The 19,041-nt window shown below is 40.9% G+C and overlaps 1 protein-coding gene across 1 annotated transcript in view; it reads left to right on the top strand.

Annotated features, from left to right (window-relative positions):
• The window catches only part of LOC115183971 (intelectin-like), an 18,661-nt gene extending 907 nt beyond the window's left edge, over window positions 1-17,754 (top strand). Inside the window, exons 2-7 of the mRNA XM_029744957.1 lie at window positions 330-467; window positions 2,765-3,012; window positions 5,032-5,190; window positions 5,752-5,869; window positions 9,262-9,365; window positions 17,275-17,754. Of these exons, the coding sequence (XP_029600817.1) occupies window positions 330-467; window positions 2,765-3,012; window positions 5,032-5,190; window positions 5,752-5,869; window positions 9,262-9,365; window positions 17,275-17,427 (920 nt within the window). The 3' untranslated portion in view covers window positions 17,428-17,754. The remainder of the gene's footprint in view (window positions 1-329; window positions 468-2,764; window positions 3,013-5,031; window positions 5,191-5,751; window positions 5,870-9,261; window positions 9,366-17,274) is intronic.
• Window positions 17,755-19,041: the final 1,287 nt, after the last annotated feature.

Below are 19,041 nucleotides of genomic sequence, written 5' to 3'. Positions count from 1 at the left end.
CACACATACACACTCACACACACACACACACACACACACACACACACCTACACACCTACACACCTACACACCTACACACACACACACACACACACACACACATACACACACACACACACACATTCACACACACACACACACACACACATTCACACACACACACACACACACACACACACACACACACACACACACACACACACACATTCACACACACACACACACACACACACACACACACACACACACACACACACACACACACACACACACACACACACACACACACACACTAGGTCTGTCTATCTAAGGTCCTTTTGTTCCCTCAGACCTTCTGATTGAGATCCACAACACCAACAACTTGTCCGGAGGCCCCAGCGGGGCCACTTCTGTCTCCAAGAATGAACCTGCCAGATACAACGTCCAGAGCTGCAAACAACTCAAAGACAAATACAACATCAAGGATGGTCAGCGAACCACAACACATTCATTCTTCCCTGTAGTATGCGTTAAAAGCAGTCAAGCTTGGAAAATATGGCAATATATTTATATTTATATGTTATTTTTATGTGCGCATATGTTAATATATATATATATACACCATACAGTGCCTTCGGAAAGTATTCAGACCCCTTGACTTTTTCCACATTTTGTGAAGTTACAGCCTTATTCTAAAATGGATTAAAATGGATTAAAACAAATCCTCATCAATCTACACACAAAACCCCATAATGACAAAGTGAAAACTGATTTTTTGAAATGTTTGCAAATGTATAGAAAATTTTAAAACAGAAATACCTTATTTACATAAGTATTCAGACCCTTTGCTATGAGACTCGAAAATGAGCTCAGGTGTGTCCTGTGTCCATTGATCATCCTTGAGATGTTTCTACAACTTGATTGGAGTCCACTTGTGGTAAATTCAATTGATTGGACAGGGACTGGGAGACTAGTCAGGATCGAGGGAAAGATGGACGGAGCAAAGTACAGAGAGATCCTTGATGAAAACCTGCTCCAGAGCACTCAGGACCTCAGACTGGGGCGAAGGTTCTCCTCTGCAGTCTGACGGACGAATCTGGTTTTGGCGGATGCCAGGAAAACGCTACCTGCCCCAATGCATAGTGCCAACTGTAAAGTTTGGTGGAGGAAAAATGGTCTAATGCTCTTGTGGCTGAATGGAAGCAAGTCCCCGCAGCAATGTTCCAAAATCTAATGGAAAGCCTTCCCAGAAGAGTGAAGGCTGTTACAGCAAAGAAAGGGGGGACCAACTCCATATTAACGCCCATAATTTTGGAATGAGATGTTCAATGAGCAGGTGTCATGTAGTGTATATTTTAAATATATTTTGATATATTTGAATTAGGGCTGACCCCATTTAGTCGACTGGTCGATTGTATGGTCGCTAGGCTGTTGGTCGACCAATATTTCTTTAGTCGAGCAATAGCAAAAAAGAAGTTTAAAACATGGCGTAGAAGACCGCTGTCTGATTGGCTCCTGTCTGAGCGGACTGATCCATTGTGGAGGCCATGGGGATGGCACAGTCCATCAGTCTAAGACACCTGTCTGATTGGCTCCTGTCTGAGTGGACTGATCCATTGTGGAGGCCGTGGGGATGGCACAGTCCATCAGTCTAAGACATGTGCAACTGAAATTGTATATGGTGATATTACATAACAACAATGGTGCAACACTAATACAAATTGTACTATTTTTTAACAAATGCGTTTCTGCCGTGTTGGATAGACGCGGTTCTGAAAGAAATCAGTGCGTTGTTGAATTGGCGCCTTTTCCTAGACCATGTTGCTATTTACATCATAGCAAAGTTATTCAGCGTATTGTCGTTGAGAACAATGCGGCGCAGGCAGCAGCAGAATGAGATGAGAAAACAGCCCTTGACTTATTGTCTAAGAAAAGTGAGGAGTTAGGAAATCACAACTTCATTAAGTCTATAATCAAAAGCCTAACTGTTAAATGTGTCTTTTTCTTGATCTCCTTATTATTATTATCATTATTTTGATCATGTCACGTCCTGGCCAGTATATAAGGTTAATTGTTTTTGTAGTTTGGTCAGGGCGTGGCAGAGGGTATTTGTTTTATGTGGTTCAGGGTGGTGTGTGTTTGGTTAAAGGGTGTTTGATTTAGTATTTCCGGGGTTTTGGTTTATAGTCTATGTTTATGTATTTCTATGTGTAGTCTGGTGAGTGTGTTTCTATGTTGTGTTGATTGGGGTTGGGACTCTCAGTTGAAGGCAGGTGTTGTCTATCTGCCTTTGATTGAGAGTCCCATATATTAGGGTGTGTTTGTGGTTGTTATTTGTGGGTGATTGTGCTGTGTTGAGCTTTGCTTGGCCAGACTGTTTGTAGTTGTTCGTTCGTTCGTTTCTTTGTTATTTTTGTATGTTCATTTTTGAGAGTAATAAAAAATCAAGATGAGCATACACGTACCTGCTGCGTTTTGGTCCTCCTTCACCGACGACAACCGTGACAGATCATTATAATAATAATTAATGTTATTATTATTAGTAGGCTTCGTATAGCAGCCTCGTTTAACCACCATTGAGCTGTAGGCCTAAGAGCACATCCTGTTTAGTCTGAATACCGTAACTAACTGAGGACTATATTTCAGTACTTATATAGGCTACTGTATCAATCAATCAGTCATTCGTTCATGTCATGACACAGCCTACCGGTCATTTTAATACATTAAGGCATATAGATTGAACATATTTAGTATGTATTTGTGAATATTTTTCTCTGTGTCCTAGATGGGATATACTACCTGACCACGGCTAGCGGGACTGAGTACCAGACCTTCTGTGACATGACCACGGCGGGCGGCGGCTGGACACTTGTGGCAAGCATGCACGAGAACAACATGTATGGGAAGTGCACGGCAGGCGACCGCTGGACCAGCCAGCAGGGGAATAACATCAACAACCCAGGAGGAGACGGGAACTGGGAGAACACTGCCACCTTTGGGACAGCAGAGGGCGCCACCTCTGACGACTTCAAGGTGGAATACTCCCCTCTTTACTTTATACCACTTCTCTTTACTTTAGAACACTCATCTTTACCTTTAGAACACTCCTCTTTCTCTTTAGAACACTCCTCTTTACTTTAGAACACTCCTCTTTACTTTAGAACACTCCTCTTTACTTTAGAACACTCCTCTTTACCTTTAGAACACTCCTCTTTCTCTTTAGGACACTCCTCTTTAGAACACTCCTCTTTAGAACACTCCTCTTTACTTTAGAACACTCCTCTTTACCTTTAGAACACTCCTCTTTACCTTTAGAACACTCCTCTTTACCTTTAGAACACTCCTCTTTCTCTTTAGAACACTCCTCTTTAGAACACTCCTCTTTAGAACACTCCTCTTTACCTTTAGAACACTCCTCTTTCTCTTTAGAACATGCCTCTTTACTTTAGAACACTCCTCTTTACCTTAGAACACTCCTCTTTACTTTAGAACACTCCTCTTTACCTTTAGAACACTCCTCTTTACCTTTAGAACACTCCTCTTTACCTTTAGAACACTCCTCTTTCTCTTTAGAACACTCCTCTTTAGAACACTCCTCTTTAGAACACTCCTCTTTACCTTTAGAACACTCCTCTTTCTCTTTAGAACATGCCTCTTTACTTTAGAACACTCCTCTTTACCTTAGAACACTCCTCTTTACTTTAGAACACTCCTCTTTACTTTAGAACACTCCTCTTTACTTTAGAACACTCCTCTTTACCTTTAGAACACTCCTCTTTCTCTTTAGAACACTCCTCTTTAGAACACTCCTCTTTAGAACACTCCTCTTTAGAACACTCCTCTTTACTTTAGAACACTCCTCTTTACTTTAGAACACTCCTCTTTACCTTTAGAACACTCCTCTTTACCTTTAGAACACACCTCTTTACCTTTAGAACACACCTCTTTCTCTTTAGAACATTCCTCTTTAGAACACTCCTCTTTACTTTAGAACACTCCTCTTTACTTTAGAACACTCCTCTTTACTTTAGAACACTCCTCTTTCTCTTTAGAAAACTCCTCTTTAGAACACTCCTCTTTAGAACACTCCTTTAGAACACTCCTCTTTCTCTTTAGAAAACTCCTCTTTAGAACACTCCTCTTTACTTTAGAACATTCCTCTTTAGAACACTCCTCTTTACTTTAGAACACACCTCTTTACTTTAGAACACACCTCTTTACTTTAGAACACTCCTCTTTACTTTAGAACACTCCTCTTTACTTTAGAACACTCCTCTTTCTCTTTAGAACACTCCTCTTTCTCTTTAGAACACTCCTCTTTAGAACACTCCTTTAGAACACTCCTCTTTCTCTTTAGAACATTCCTCTTTAGAACACTCCTCTTTACTTTAGAACACTCCTCTTTACTTTAGAACACTCCTCTTTACTTTAGAACACTCCTCTTTCTCTTTAGAAAACTCCTCTTTAGAACACTCTTCTTTAGAACACTCCTTTAGAACACTCCTCTTTCTCTTTAGAAAACTCCTCTTTAGAAAACTCCTCTTTAGAACACTCCTCTTTACTTTAGAACACTCCTCTTTACCTTTAGAACACTCCTCTTTACCTTTAGAACACTCCTCTTTACCTTTAGAACACTCCTCTTTCTCTTTAGAACACTCCTCTTTACTTTAGAACACTCCTCTTTACTTTAGAACACTCCTCTTTACTTTAGAACACTCCTCTTTACTTTAGAACACTCCTCTTTACTTTAGAACACTCCTCATTCCCTTCAGAACACTTCTCTAACACTTCTCAACAAAGAAAGGAGACAAGGAGAAGAGGGTTTTAGAATAACGAGATGTACCCCAAGGTCAAACCTAGGTTGGAGAAGACAAAGGTTAAGACAACGACATTTTAATATCCCATAAATCTTTGCAACAATCGGACCAGCTTTGCTTGTTAGCAATTGCACTGGTAGTTAGCAATGGCGCAGGTCCCAGATTTGTGACGACGTTGTCTATAATTTTGACCCAGGGTCAAACCAAACCTCACTTCCTGATTCCCCTCTCTCAGAACCCAGGGTATTATGACATCATGGCGGAGGACATGTCTGTGTGGCATGTTCCTAACAGAGCTCAGCTGCAGACCTGGAGAATCACCTCTATCCTCCGTTACCACACTGAAGCCAAGTTCCTAGCCCAGTACGGAGGAAACCTCCACGGACTGTTCAAGGTACAGAACACAACACAGGACCTTCATTGGGGAGGACGGGCTCGTGCTAATGACTGGAGCGGAATCTGTGGATTGGTATTTGCTCTGTTCTGACCGTTATTATGAGCTGTCCTCATCTCACCAGCCTCCTCTGGTACACACACACACACACACACACACACACACACACACACACACACACACACACACACACACACACACACACACACACACACACACACACACAGTGTAGTATAACTAAACTTTTAGGGACACACAATTCAGTCACATTCAAAATCCTATTTTCCCTAAATCTAACCCTAACCTTAACACCAAAACTTAACCCTAGCTCCTAACCCTAATTCTAACCCAAACACTAATTCTAACGTTAACACTAAACCCCCTAAAAGTAGTATTTGACCTTGTGAGGATTAACAAAAGCATTGTTTTTGTAAGTTTAGTATTATTGTGGGGACTGGTTTTCTCTCTCTCTCTCTCTCTCTCTCTCTCTCTCTCTCTCTCTCTCTCTCTCTCTCTCTTCCCCCCCCCCCCCCCCCCCCCCATGTGTCCTTGTCCTCCCAGCATTATCCAGTGAGGTATGGAGTAGGAAATTGCAAAGACAAGGGACCTTCTATTCCAGTGGAGTATGATCTGGGAACAAAGGACACCACCAAAATGTTCTATGGTCCTTCGTCCAGAGGTAATAACAACATTTAGTTTATTAGGATCCCCATTAACTACTGAACATGCAGCAGCTACTCTTCCAGGACGACATGGCTCTATACAAAACTGAGCAACGCATTAAATGTGTTTTGGTTTGGGTACCGGGAAGAAACCCATAGTGGTGTGTCTGCTGGGGTATATGCAGTACTAGTCAAAAGATTGGACACACCTACTCATTCATGGGTTTTTCTTTATTTTTACAATTTTCTACATTGTAGAATAATAGTGAAGACATCAAAACTATGAAATAACACATATGGAATCATGTAGTACCCCAAAATATATTTTATATTTGAGATTCTTCAAAGTAGCCACCCTTTGCCTTGATGACAGCTTTGCACACTTCTGGCATTCTCTCAACCAGCTTCACCTGGAGTGCTTTTCCATCAGCCTTGAAGGAGTTCCCACATATGCTGAGCACTTGTTGGCTGCTTTTCCTTCACTCTGCGGTCTAACTCATCCCGAACCATCTCAATTGGGATAAGGTTGGATGATTGTGGAGGCCAGGTCATCTGATGCAGCACTCCATCACTCTCCTTCTTGGTCAAATAGCCCTTACACAGCCTGGAGGTGTGATTTGGGTCATTGTCCTATTGAAAAACAAATGATAGTCCTACAAAAGCGCAAACCAGATGGGATGTCATTTCTCTCAGGAATGCTGCGGTAGCCATGATGGTTAAGCGTGTAATCAATTCGAAAATAATCACAGACAGTGTCACCAGCAAAGCACCTCCACACCATAACACCTCCTCCTCCGTGCTTCACGGTGGGAACCACACATGCGGAGATCATCCGTTCACCTACTCTGCGTCTCACAAAGACACGGCGGTTGGAGCCAAAAATCTAAAATTTGGACTCATTAGACCAAGTGACAGATTTCCAGGGTTTTTCTTTATTTTTACTATTTTCTACATTGTAGAATAATAGTGAAGACATCAAAACTATGAAATAACACAAATGGAATCATGTAGTAACCAAAAAAGTGTTAAACAAATCAAAATATATTTTATATTTGAGATTATTCAAAGTAGCCACCCTTTGCCTTGATGACAGCTTTGCACACTCTTGGTATTCTCTCAACCAGCTTCATGAGGTAGTCACCTGGAATGCATTTCAATTAACAGGTTGACCTGTTAAAAGTTAAATTGTGGAATTTATTTCCTTCTTAGGCATTTTCAACACACAAATGTTTCATAAAAAGCCTGGAAGAGAAGTAGTCAGTTTCTCCTCAACCCTCAACCATGAGACTATCATGTTGTTGATTGCTAGATCTTCCTTTGCTGTACCTGATCATATTACCAGACAGTAATCAAGGCGAGACAAGATCAAAGCCTGAACAACAAGTACAGTTGATCTTTGTGTCAAAAACGAAGAACATTTTTTTATAACAGATATACCTCTTCCTATCTTCCCAACAACTTTGTCAACATGATAACTGACCATCCAATGTTCCTCCTAGGAGTTCAGCTACTTCAACTTGTTCAATGTTCCTCCTAGGAGTTCAGCTACTTCGACTTGTTCAATGTTCCTCCTAGGAGTTCAGCTACTTCAACTTGTTCAATGTTCCTCCTAGGAGTTCAGCTACTTCAACTTGTTCAATGTTCCTCCTAGGAGTTCAGCTACTTCAACTTGTTCAATGTTCCTCCTAGGAGTTCAGCTACTTCAACTTGTTCAATGTTCCTCTGAGGAGTTCAGCTACTTCAACTTGTTCAATGTTCCTCCTAGGAGTTCAGCTACTTCAACTTGTTCAATATTCACAGCCTTTGTGCACATCTCCAGTTGAGGTTTAGGTCAATAATTTCTTTTTTTTTACCAAATACAATGCTTTTGATTTTAGGTGTATTTAAGACCAGTTTATTGTTAACTTATTACCCGATCTGACACTGACTGTACCTCCTTGCTAAGCGTTTCAGTGAGCTCTCTGGCTGAAGGTGCTGAAGTGTGCAATCATCAGCATATATAGTAATTTGAGCTTCATGTGTTGACTGTGTTCTACTGTAGGAGTAGTTAGACTCCTACACCTACCTCCTAATGTGTTGACTGTGTTCTACTGTAGGAGTAGTTAGATGATAGACTACACCTACCTCCTAATGTGTTGACTGTGTTCTACTGTAGGAGTAGTTAGATGATAGACTACACCTACCTCCTAATGTGTTGACTGTGTTCTACTGTAGGAGTAGTTAGTAGTTACACCCACCTCCTAATGTGTTGACTGTGTTCTACTGTAGGAGTAGTTAGATGATAGACTACACCTACCTCCTAATGTGTTGACTGTGTTCTACTGTAGGAGTAGTTAGATGATAGACCACACCTACCTCCTAATGTGTTGACTGTGTTCTACTGTAGGAGTAGTTAGTAGTTACACCTACCTCCTAATGTGTTGACTGTGTTCTACTGTAGGAGTAGTTAGATGTTACACCTACCTCCTAATGTGTTGACTGTGTTCTACTGTAGGAGTAGTTAGTAGTTACACCTACCTCCTAATGTGTTGACTGTGTTCTACTGTAGGAGTAGTTAGATGATAGACTACACCTACCTCCTAATGTGTTGACTGTGTTCTACTGTAGGAGTAGTAGTTAGATGTTGGACTACACCTACCTCCTAATGTGTTGGCTGTGTTCTACTGTAGGAGTAGTTAGATGATAGACTACACCTACCTCCTAATGTGTTGACTGTGTTCTACTATAGGAGTAGTAGTTAGATGATAGACTACACCTACCACCTAATGTGTTGACTGTGTTCTACTGTAGGAGTAGTTAGTAGTTACACCTACCTCCTAATGTGTTGACTGTGTTCTACTGTAGGAGTAGTTAGTAGTTACACCTACCTCCTAATGTGTTGACTGTGTTCTACTGTAGGAGTAGTAGTTAGATGATAGACTACACCTACCACCTAATGTGTTGACTGTGTTCTACTGTAGGAGTAGTAGTTAGATGATAGACTACACCTACCACCTAATGTGTTGACTGTGTTCTACTGTAGGAGTAGTTAGTAGTTACACCTACCTCCTAATGTGTTGACTGTGTTCTACTGTAGGAGTAGTTAGTAGTTACACCTACCTCCTAATGTGTTGACTGTGTTCTACTGTAGGAGTAGTTAGTAGTTACACCTACCTCCTAATGTGTTGACTGTGTTCTACTGTAGGAGTAGTTAGTAGTTACACCTACCTCCTAATGTGTTGACTGTGTTCTACTGTAGGAGTAGTAGTTAGTAGTTACACCTACCTCCTAATGTGTTGACTGTGTTCTACTGTAGGAGTAGTTAGATGATAGACTACACCTACCTCCTAATGTGTAGGCTGCTCTAGCCGAATAGACAACATTACATACTTATGCTCCTAAACTTCTATTTCTTCTGTTTCTGTGGCAGGTGAGTTTGAGCCTGGCTTCATCACTTTCCGAGCGATAAACGCTGAACGTGCAGCCTTGGCCATCTGCTCTGGGGTCAAACCCACTGGCTGCAACAATGAACACGTGAGTAAGGCTACGGCCACACAGAAATGTACACGTTTAGTTTTTCAATGGCAGTCATCAGTTGAGACAGACCACGTAACATGAAAGGCATCGTAATGTCTGTCAAAAGACTGTGGAATGCGATGACTATCGAGCAACAGTTGTTCCTCACATTGACATAACGTTTAGTCAACCTTTTTTCTAAGGGCAGAAAGAATCTGATTGGTTTAGGGTAGACCAAATCTGATTGGTTTCTAAAAGGTCAATGGGTGGACTTTAACAGATGCACAACTTTTGAAAACACGGCGTCGGTTTGAACTGAGAATCTTGTAAGTAAAACTTTGTTACATGTTGAAACATTTTGAAATGTATTAATGTGTTACAGTAGTCAAACAAATGTGACAATATATCTAAGATACAACTGGTTTCCTGACATGAAGCAAAGCGTAAAATGTAGAAAATTACCAGCAACATGCTAAGCTAATCAGAGCAAGTTAGCTAGCTAAGCATTCACCAACCTCTTAGCTACTCTTGTTGAATTAATAAATAGAGCTAACTAGCTAGCTAGCTAAGCATTCAGCAACCTCTTCGCTGCTCATGTTGAATTAATAAATATAGCTAATTAGCTAGCTAGCTAAGCATTCAGCAACCTCTTAGTTACTCGTGTTGAATTAATAAATGGAGCTAACTAGCTAGCTAGCTAAGCATTCAGCAATCTCTTAGCTACTCATGTTGACTTAATAAATAGCGCTAACTAGCTAGCTAGCTAAGCATTCAGCAACCTCTTAGCTACTCATGTTGACTTAATAAATAGAGCTAACTAGCTAGCTAGCTAAGCATTCAGCTACCTCTTAGCTACTCATGTTGAATTAATAAATAGAGCTAACTAGCTAGCTAGCTAAGCATTCAGCTACCTCTTAGCTCCTCATGTTGACTTAATAAATAGAGCTAACTAGCTAGCTAGCTAAGCATTCAGCTACCTCTTAGCTACTCATGTTGAATTAATAAATAGCGCTAGCTAGCTAAGCATTCAGCTACCTCTTAGCTACTCATGTTGAATTAATAAATAGAGCTAACTAGCTAGCTAACTAGCGAGGTGTCAAATATACAAGTATGTCAGCTAACACGCTTTATTGAAACGTTAAGTTGAATAATCTATATAAACTTTAAAAAAAATGGGGATGGACAGCCCCCTCCTGCTGTTCAGAGACCATTCAGTCCTCTGAAGCCCCCTGCTGCTGTTCAGAGACCATTCAGTCCTCTGAAGCCCCCTGCTGCTGTTCAGAGACCATTCAGTCCTCTGAAGCCCCCTCCTGCTGTTCAGAGACCATTCAGTCCTCTGAAGCCCCCTGCTGCTGTTCAGAGACCATTCAGTCCTCTGAAGCCCCCTGCTGCTGTTCAGAGACCATTCCGTCCTCTGAAGCCCCCTGCTGCTGTTCAAAGACCATTCAGTCCTCTGAAGCCCCCTGCTGCTGTTCAGAGACCATTCAGTCCTCTGAAGCCCCCTGCTGCTGTTCATAGACCATTCAGTCCTCTGAAGCCCCTGCTGCTGTTCAAAGACCATTCAGTCCTCTGAAGCCCCCTCCTGCTGTTCAGAGACCATTCAGTCCTCTGAAGCCCCCTGCTGCTGTTCAGAGACCATTCAGTCCTCTGAAGCCCCCTGCTGCTGTTCAGAGACCATTCAGTCCTCTGAAGCCCCCTGCTGCTGTTCAAAGACCATTCAGTCCTCTGAAGCCCCCTGCTGCTGTTCAGAGACCATTCAGTCCTCTGAAGCCCCCTGCTGCTGTTCAGAGACCATTCACTGGCATTTTCTGCAAGAAATCTGCTTCCAGAAATAAAATCTTCTCCCAAGTGGGTGTGACACCAACTCCTGTGTCCTGCTGCACTGCTGCTTGGATTCCACCTGGCGATCTGTTCAGCGTCTGCCCTGGCTTGTCTCCCCCTCTCTGGTACAGGTACCTCCACCACACTCACACCTCTCTCCCGAGCTTTCGCTCGCCTCCAGCTCACAGGCCTTTTTAGGGCAAGTGACTCTGAACTTACAATGGCTAGCCCAAAGTCATTATATATTAAAACATTTTCTTGTGCATTTTGCTATTTTGCCTCATGCCTCCTGCATACTCTGTTGACTACAAACTTTCTTTACCCAACAGTGGTAAAGACTATGTTTGTTCCCAGACTCGGGACTCTGACTCTCTATTGGTTACACAGACCTTTGTCCTCCCATCCTATTCTAACCACCTCTCGCGGCTTTGTATTCATGTTACCTGATGAAATTGCTGTATAATATGATCTTGTTGCCATCTAATGCACATTCAGATGTCATAAATCAGCACTGCAGAGCTCTCCCTGTCCTCTGCCGTGCCCTGATTGTGTTACTGTTGATGATATCTGGAAATGTGCATGTACACCCTGGCCCATCTACAGTTGCTAGCCCCAATTCTGACTGGTGCTCTGATATCTGGAAATGTGCATGTACACCCTGGCCCATCTACTGTTGCTAGCCCCAATTCTGACTGGTGCTCTGATATCTGGAAATGTGCATGTACACCCTGGCCCATCTACTGTTGCTAGCCCCAATTCTGACTGGTGCTCTGATATCTGGAAATGTGCATGTACACCCTGGCCCATCTACTGTTGCTGGCCCCAATTCTGACTGGTGCTCTGATATCTGGAAATGTGCATGTACACCCTGGCCCATCTACTGTTGCTGGCCCCAATTCTGACTGGTGCTCTGATATCTGCTTCACTGATTTCTGCTCTCGTAAAAGCCTGGGTTTCCTGCACATTAACACCAGAAGCTTATTACCTAAAATGGATCAATTGAAAGTGTGGGTTCACAGCTCCAATCCAGATGTGTTGGTCATTACTGAGACGTGGTTAATCACCACTTCAACCTCTTATGGACAGACGTTCCGCTAGCGGAACCCCGTTCCGCCTGCGGAACCCCTAGCCAACTGCATCGCACCGCGCGAAATACAAAACCAACTAAAATACCACTAAAATACCACAATTAAATTTTCTCAAACATATGACTATTTTACACCATTTGAAAGATAAGACTCTCGTTAATCCAATCACATTGTCCGGTTTCAAAAAGGCTTTACAGCGAAAGCAAAACATTAGATTATGTCAGGAGAGTACCCTGCCAGAAATAATCACACACCCATTTTTCAAGCAAGCATATATGTCACAAAAAAACAAAACCACAGCTAAATGCAGCACTAACCTTTGATGATCTTCATCAGATGACACTCCTAGGACATTATGTAATACAATACATGCATGTTTTGTTCAATCAAGTTCATATTTATATCAAAAAACATTTTTTTACATTAGCATGTGATGTTCAGAACTAGCATACACACCGAAAACTTCCGGTGAATTTACTAAATTACTCATGATAAACCTTGACAAAATACATAACAATTATTTTAAGAATTATAGATACAGAACTCCTTTATGCAATCGCGGTGTCAGATTTTAAAATAGCTTTTCGGCAAAAGCACATTTTGCAATATTCTGAGTACATAGCTCGGCCATCACGGCTAGCTATTCAGACACTCCCACGGCTAGCTATTCAGACACTTCAGAATGCACTCCCAGGACTTCTACTTCAACAACAAATGTTGTTTTGGTCCCAAATAATCCATAGTTATATTCAAATAGCTCCGTTTTGTTCGTGCGTTCAGGTAACTATCCGAAGGGTGACGCGCAGGTGCATTTCGTGACAAAAAAATTCAAAATGTTCCTTTACCGTACATAGAAGCATGTCAAACGCTGTTTAAAATCTATTTTTATGCGATTTCCTCGTAAAATAGCGATAATATTCCAACCGGACGATGTTGTATTCATTCAAACAGGCGAAGAAAAACGTGGAGTACTCTCGTGGCCGCGCATCTCCAGGCTCTGATCCACTAGGCTGACCACTCACAAACAGAGCTGCTGGACCCTGCCCAGAGACATCAGAGATCCCATTCCACTTTCTGGCGCCTTCAGAGAGCCTATGGAAGCCTTAGAAATTGTCACGTTACAGCAGAGATACTGTATTTTCGATAGAGAGGCAAAAGAAGCACGAGAAATTGTCAGACAGGCCCTTCCTGTATGGAATCTTCTCAGGTTTTGGCCTGTCATATGAGTTTTGTTATACTCACAGACACCATTCAAACAGTTTTAGAAACTTTAGAGTGTTTTCTATCCAAATATACTAATTATATGCATATTCTAGTTTCTGGGCAAGAGTAGTAACCAGATTAAATCGGGCATGTTATTTTCACCCGGTCGTGAAAATAGTGGCAGGCCAAAACCAGAGAAGATTCCAAACAGGAAGCGCCCTCTCTGACCATTTCTTGGCCTTCTTGATCATCTCTAACCAAAACAGGGGATCTCTGGCATGACGTGACATTTTCTAACGCTCCCATAGGCTCTCAGAAGGCGCCAGAAATTTGAATGGTTGCTTTGGAGCCCCAGGCTGAAACACATTAGCGCCTTCTGTAAGTGGTCTATCAGAAGACAATGAGAATGGAGGTGCGTGCACGAGTCGACTCCATGTTTACTTTCTCTCTCTTTGAACGTATACAGGGTTTCCCGGTCGGAATATTAACGCTTTTTTACGAGAAAAATCGCATAAAAATTGATTTTAAACAGCGGTTGACATGCTTCGAAGTACGGTAATGGAATATTTAGATTTTTTTTGTCACGAAACGCGCCGTGCGTGTGACCCTTATTTACCTTTCGGATAGTGTCTTGAACGCACGAACAAAATGCCGTTATTTGGATATAACTATGGATTATTTTGAACCAAACCAACATTTGTTATTGAAGTAGAAGTCCTGGGAGTGCATTCTGACGAAGAAAGCAAAGGTAATCAAACTTTTCTTATAGTAAATCGGAGTTTGGTGAAGGCTAAACTTGGTGGGTGTCTAAATAGCTAGCCTGTGATGGCCGGGCTATGTACTCAGAATATTGCAAAATGTGCTTTCACCGAAAAGCTATTTTAAAATCGGACATAGCGATTGCATAAAGGAGTTCTGTATCTATAATTCTTTAAATAATTGTTATGTTTTTTGTGAACGTTTATCGTGAGTAATTTAGTAAATTCACCGGAAGTGTTCGGTGGGAATGCTAGTTCTGAACGTCACATGCTAATGTAAAAAGCTAGTTTTTGATATAAATATGAACTTGATTGAACAAAACATGCATGTATTGTATAACATAATGTCCTAGGCGTGTCATCTGATGAAGGTCATCAAAGGTTAGTGCTGCATTTAGCTGTGGTTTTGTTTTTTGTGACATTATATGCTAGCTTGAAAAATGGGTGTGTGATTATTTCTGGCTGGGTACTCTGCTGACATAATCTAATGCTTTGCTTTCGCTGTAAAGCCTTTTTGAAATCGGACAGTGTGGTTAGATAAAGGAGAGTCTTGTCTTTAACTACCTCTCTCAAAGAGTGCAGTGTATAAAGTCAGAACATCTGCTGTCTCAGTCACTGCCTGTCACCAAGGGAGTACCCCAAGGCTGAATCCTAGGCCCCACGCTCTTCTCAATTCACATCAACAACATAGCTCAGGCAGTAGGAAGCTCTCTCATCCATTTATATGCAGATGATACAGTCTTATACTCAGCTGGCCCCTCCCCAGATTTTGTGCTCTATAACAAAGCTTTCTTAGTGTCCAACAAGCTTCTCTGTCCTTAACCTTGTTCTGAACACCTCCAAAACAAAGGTCTTGTGGTTTGGTAAGAAGAATGCCCCTCTTCCCACAGGTGTGATTACTACCTCTGACGGTTTAGAGCTTGAGGTAGTCACCTCATACAAGTACTGGCTAGACGGTACACTGTCCTTCTCTCAGCACATATCAAAGCTGCAGGCTAAAGTTAAATCTAGACTTGGTTTCCTCTATCGTAATCGTTCCTCTTTCACCCCAGCTGCCAAACTAACCCTGATTCAGATGACCATCTTACCCATGCTAGATTACGGAGACATAATTTATAGATCAGCAGGTAAGGGTGCTCTCACTTCCCCCTATCTGAGATATCTACTGCAGCCCTCATCCTCCACATACAACACCCGTTCTGCCAGTCACATTCTGTTAAAGGTCCCCAAGGTCCCCTGGGTCGCTCCTCTTTTCAGTTCGCTGCAGCTAGCGACTGGAACGAGCTGCAACAAACACTCAAACTGGACAGTTTTATCTCCATCTCTTCATTCAAAGACTCAATCATGGACACTCTTACTGAGAGTTGTGGCTGCTATGTGTGATGTATTGTTAAAGTGTCCAATCACTGGACACTTTAATAAATGGATCACTAGTCACTTTAAACAATGCCACTTTAAATAATGCCACTTTAGTAATGTTTACATATCTTACATTACTCATATCACATGTATATACTGTATTTAATACCATCTATTGCACCTTGGCTATGCCGCTCGGCCATCGCTCATCCATATACTTATATGTACATATTCTCATTCACCCCTTTAGATGTGTGTGTATTAGGTAGTTGTTGGGGAATTGTCAGATTACTTGTTAGATATTACTGCACTGTTGGAACTAGAAGCACAAGCATTTTGCTACACTCGCATTAACATCTGCTACCCATGTATATGTGACTAATAAAATTTGACTTGATTTGATTTGAAGGTCAGTCAAATCAGTAAAACTTCAAGAACTGTCGCAAAAAACCAAAGCGCTGGCTCTCATGAGGACTGCCACAGGAAAGGAAGAGTTACCTCAGCTGCAGAGGATAAGTTCACTTCAAGTAACAGACATCTCAACATCAACTGTTCAGAGGAGATTGTGTGAATCAGGCCTTCATGGTCAAATTGCTGCAAAGAAACCACTACTAAAGGACACCAATAATAAGAAGAGACTTGCTTGGGTCAAGAAACACGAGCAATGGACATTAGACTGGTGGAAATCTGGCCTTTGGTCTGATGAGTCCAAATTTGAGATTTTTTGGTTCCAACCGCTGTGTCTTTGTGAGACGCAGAGTAGGTGAACGGATGACCTCCGCATGTGTGGTTCCCACCGTGAAGCATGGAGGAGGAGGTGTGATGGTGTGGAGGTGCTTTGCTGGTGACACTGTCGGTGATGAATTTAAGGCACACTTAACCAGCATGGCGACCACAGCATTCTGCAGGGATCCGCCGTCCCATCTGGTTTGGGCTTTAGTGGGACTATCATTTGTTTTTCATCAGGACAATGACCCAACACACCTCCAGGCTGTGTAAGGGCTACTTGACTAAACTAACATCACTGTCAATGGAGCAGCATTTAAACTGTTCCACTTTCTAGTTTTTTAAGCTTATTGAAGAATTTTAGCTTGTTATCATTTTCTCATATTTGATACCTTGCTAGTTAGCTAGCTAGCTCTATTTTTAATTCAACATGAGTGAACAAATTTGACTACACTTGATGTCAACCTGCAGTTGTTCCAGTGTGCAGGTTTTTCGTCATGGTTATTTAAATAAATCATAACTGAGCGGGTGCGTGCGTTTTTCTAAATTATTTTGGCCCATAGACTTGCCTGCATGTTGCAGAGAAAGGGGGGTGGAGCTACCGCCCTGCTTCCTTCTGCTCCTTGTTCTAATGTCTTTTCTCATACATCGCCGCCCAGAACCTAATCAACGACCTGACACAATTACACAAGATGTTTATGTTCTAGGTTACAGAGATTATCCACTGACACGTGATGGACAACAGGAATGGTTGTCCGACAAAAAAACGCACAAATTGTCAATCTCTTTACTATGCTACTTGACTGAAGATAATTGACTCGAGTTGAGCTTTTTACAGACAAAAACGAAGAAATGATGAATGCATATTTGATTTCATTCTGGTTCATGTGTCTGTCTGGCCGTAGCCTAGGATGATAAAATCGTGTGTGTGTGTGTGTGTGTGTGTGTGTGTGTGTGTGTGTGTGTTTGCAGTACTGTATTGGAGGAGGAGGACACTTCCCTGAGGCTGATCCTAGACAGTGTGGTGACTTCTCCTCCTTTGACTGGGACGGCTACGGGACCAACACAGGCTTTAGCTCATCCAAGGAGATCACCGAAGCAGCCGTGCTGCTCTTCTACCGCTGAGATCCTCAACAGCTTCATTCTAGGAAGCCTTTGATTGGCTAACTAGATCATTCATATTTGTAGCGTAGGAATCATCATTCCACAAAGCTGTTTGGGGAAGAGGGTGATATGGGAGGTAACAGTGATTATTGGCCACTAGGAGAGTTGATCAAAGAACAGACAGAGGTTAAAACTATACTGATGTTACACCAACAACTGTAACTTTCATATCTTGATATTGTCTTCGTTCCCTTGTCTCTGTCTGTCTCTTCCTCTTGTCTTTGTCTCTTTCTGAAACACTGAGCTACTATCAATCAAATTAATAAATTTACAGCAAGTGAAAAGGTCCATGCTTCATTTAGTCAAACTTCCTTTAATGGACTCTGAATAAGTTACTGTGCACACTCAACAAATGGTATATTATTTAATAGTGTAGATTATTTTAGTGTTATTGTTATTATTATTATTTTAATTATTATTGTTATTCATATTATTTGTATTATTTGTAATATAATAATTAGTATTAGTATTATTATTAGTAGTATTACAATTATTAGTAGCGTCTTGACAAGAAACACAGAAACAAGAACCCAAGGGAGTGCCAGATAAAGGGGAGGTAATGGAGTCCAGGTGATGAAGTGCAGGTGCGCGTAATGATGGTTGCCAGGTGTATGTAATGATGGTTGCCAGGTGTGTGTAATGATGGTTGCCAGGACCAGTGGTTAGTAAAACCGGCTACGTCGAACACCGGAGGGGAGGAGCAGGAGTAGATGTGACAAGAAGCTAATATTGGCTGCGTAATTATTATTATTATTATTATTATATTATTATTATTATTATTATTATTATCATTATTATTATCATTATTATTATTATTATTATTATTATTATTATTATTACTATTATTATTATTATTATTATTATTATTATATTATTATTATTATCATTATTATTATTATTACTATTATTATTATTATTATTATATTATTATTATCATTATTATTATTATTATTACTATTATTATTATTATTACTATTATTATTATTATTATTATTATATTATTATTATTATCATTATTATTATTACTATTATTATTATTATTATTATTATTATTATTATTATTATTATTGTAATTACCAGAACATATCTGGCAACGCTTTGAGTTGAACTGTAGCAAATTTTTATTCTACCATAACAGGAAACAGGAAACGACACGTGTAGACTAACAGTGAAATGCTTACTTACGGGCACTTCCCAAGAATGCAGAGAGAAAAAAAGACAAATAGCAGAATAAGGAAAAATAAAAATGAAAAATTATTACATGATGAATAAATAGACAAATAATAAGACAAGGAATAAATATACAACGAGCAACGATAACTTGGCTATATATATATATATATACACACACACAGAGTATATATATACACAGTATATCGATGCAAAAACTAATATGAGAAAGTATAGGACACTATAGAAAGGGGAGAGAGTCTCCCAGTGGCGATGTATGTACATCTTGGTGGGGCATTCAAACAAAAAGATGCATACCAGCAAAGCCACAATACAGCACTAAACAATACATTAATTGGACTATAACGGTGACAAACGTTGCCCACAAACTATTAGGGCCTCTAC

Source organism: Salmo trutta, unplaced genomic scaffold, assembly GCF_901001165.1.
Source record: "Salmo trutta unplaced genomic scaffold, fSalTru1.1, whole genome shotgun sequence".
Taxonomy (NCBI): domain Eukaryota; kingdom Metazoa; phylum Chordata; class Actinopteri; order Salmoniformes; family Salmonidae; genus Salmo; species Salmo trutta.
The sequence above is the reverse complement of the archived record's forward strand: the minus strand, read 5'-3'. Positions and strand labels throughout refer to the sequence as shown.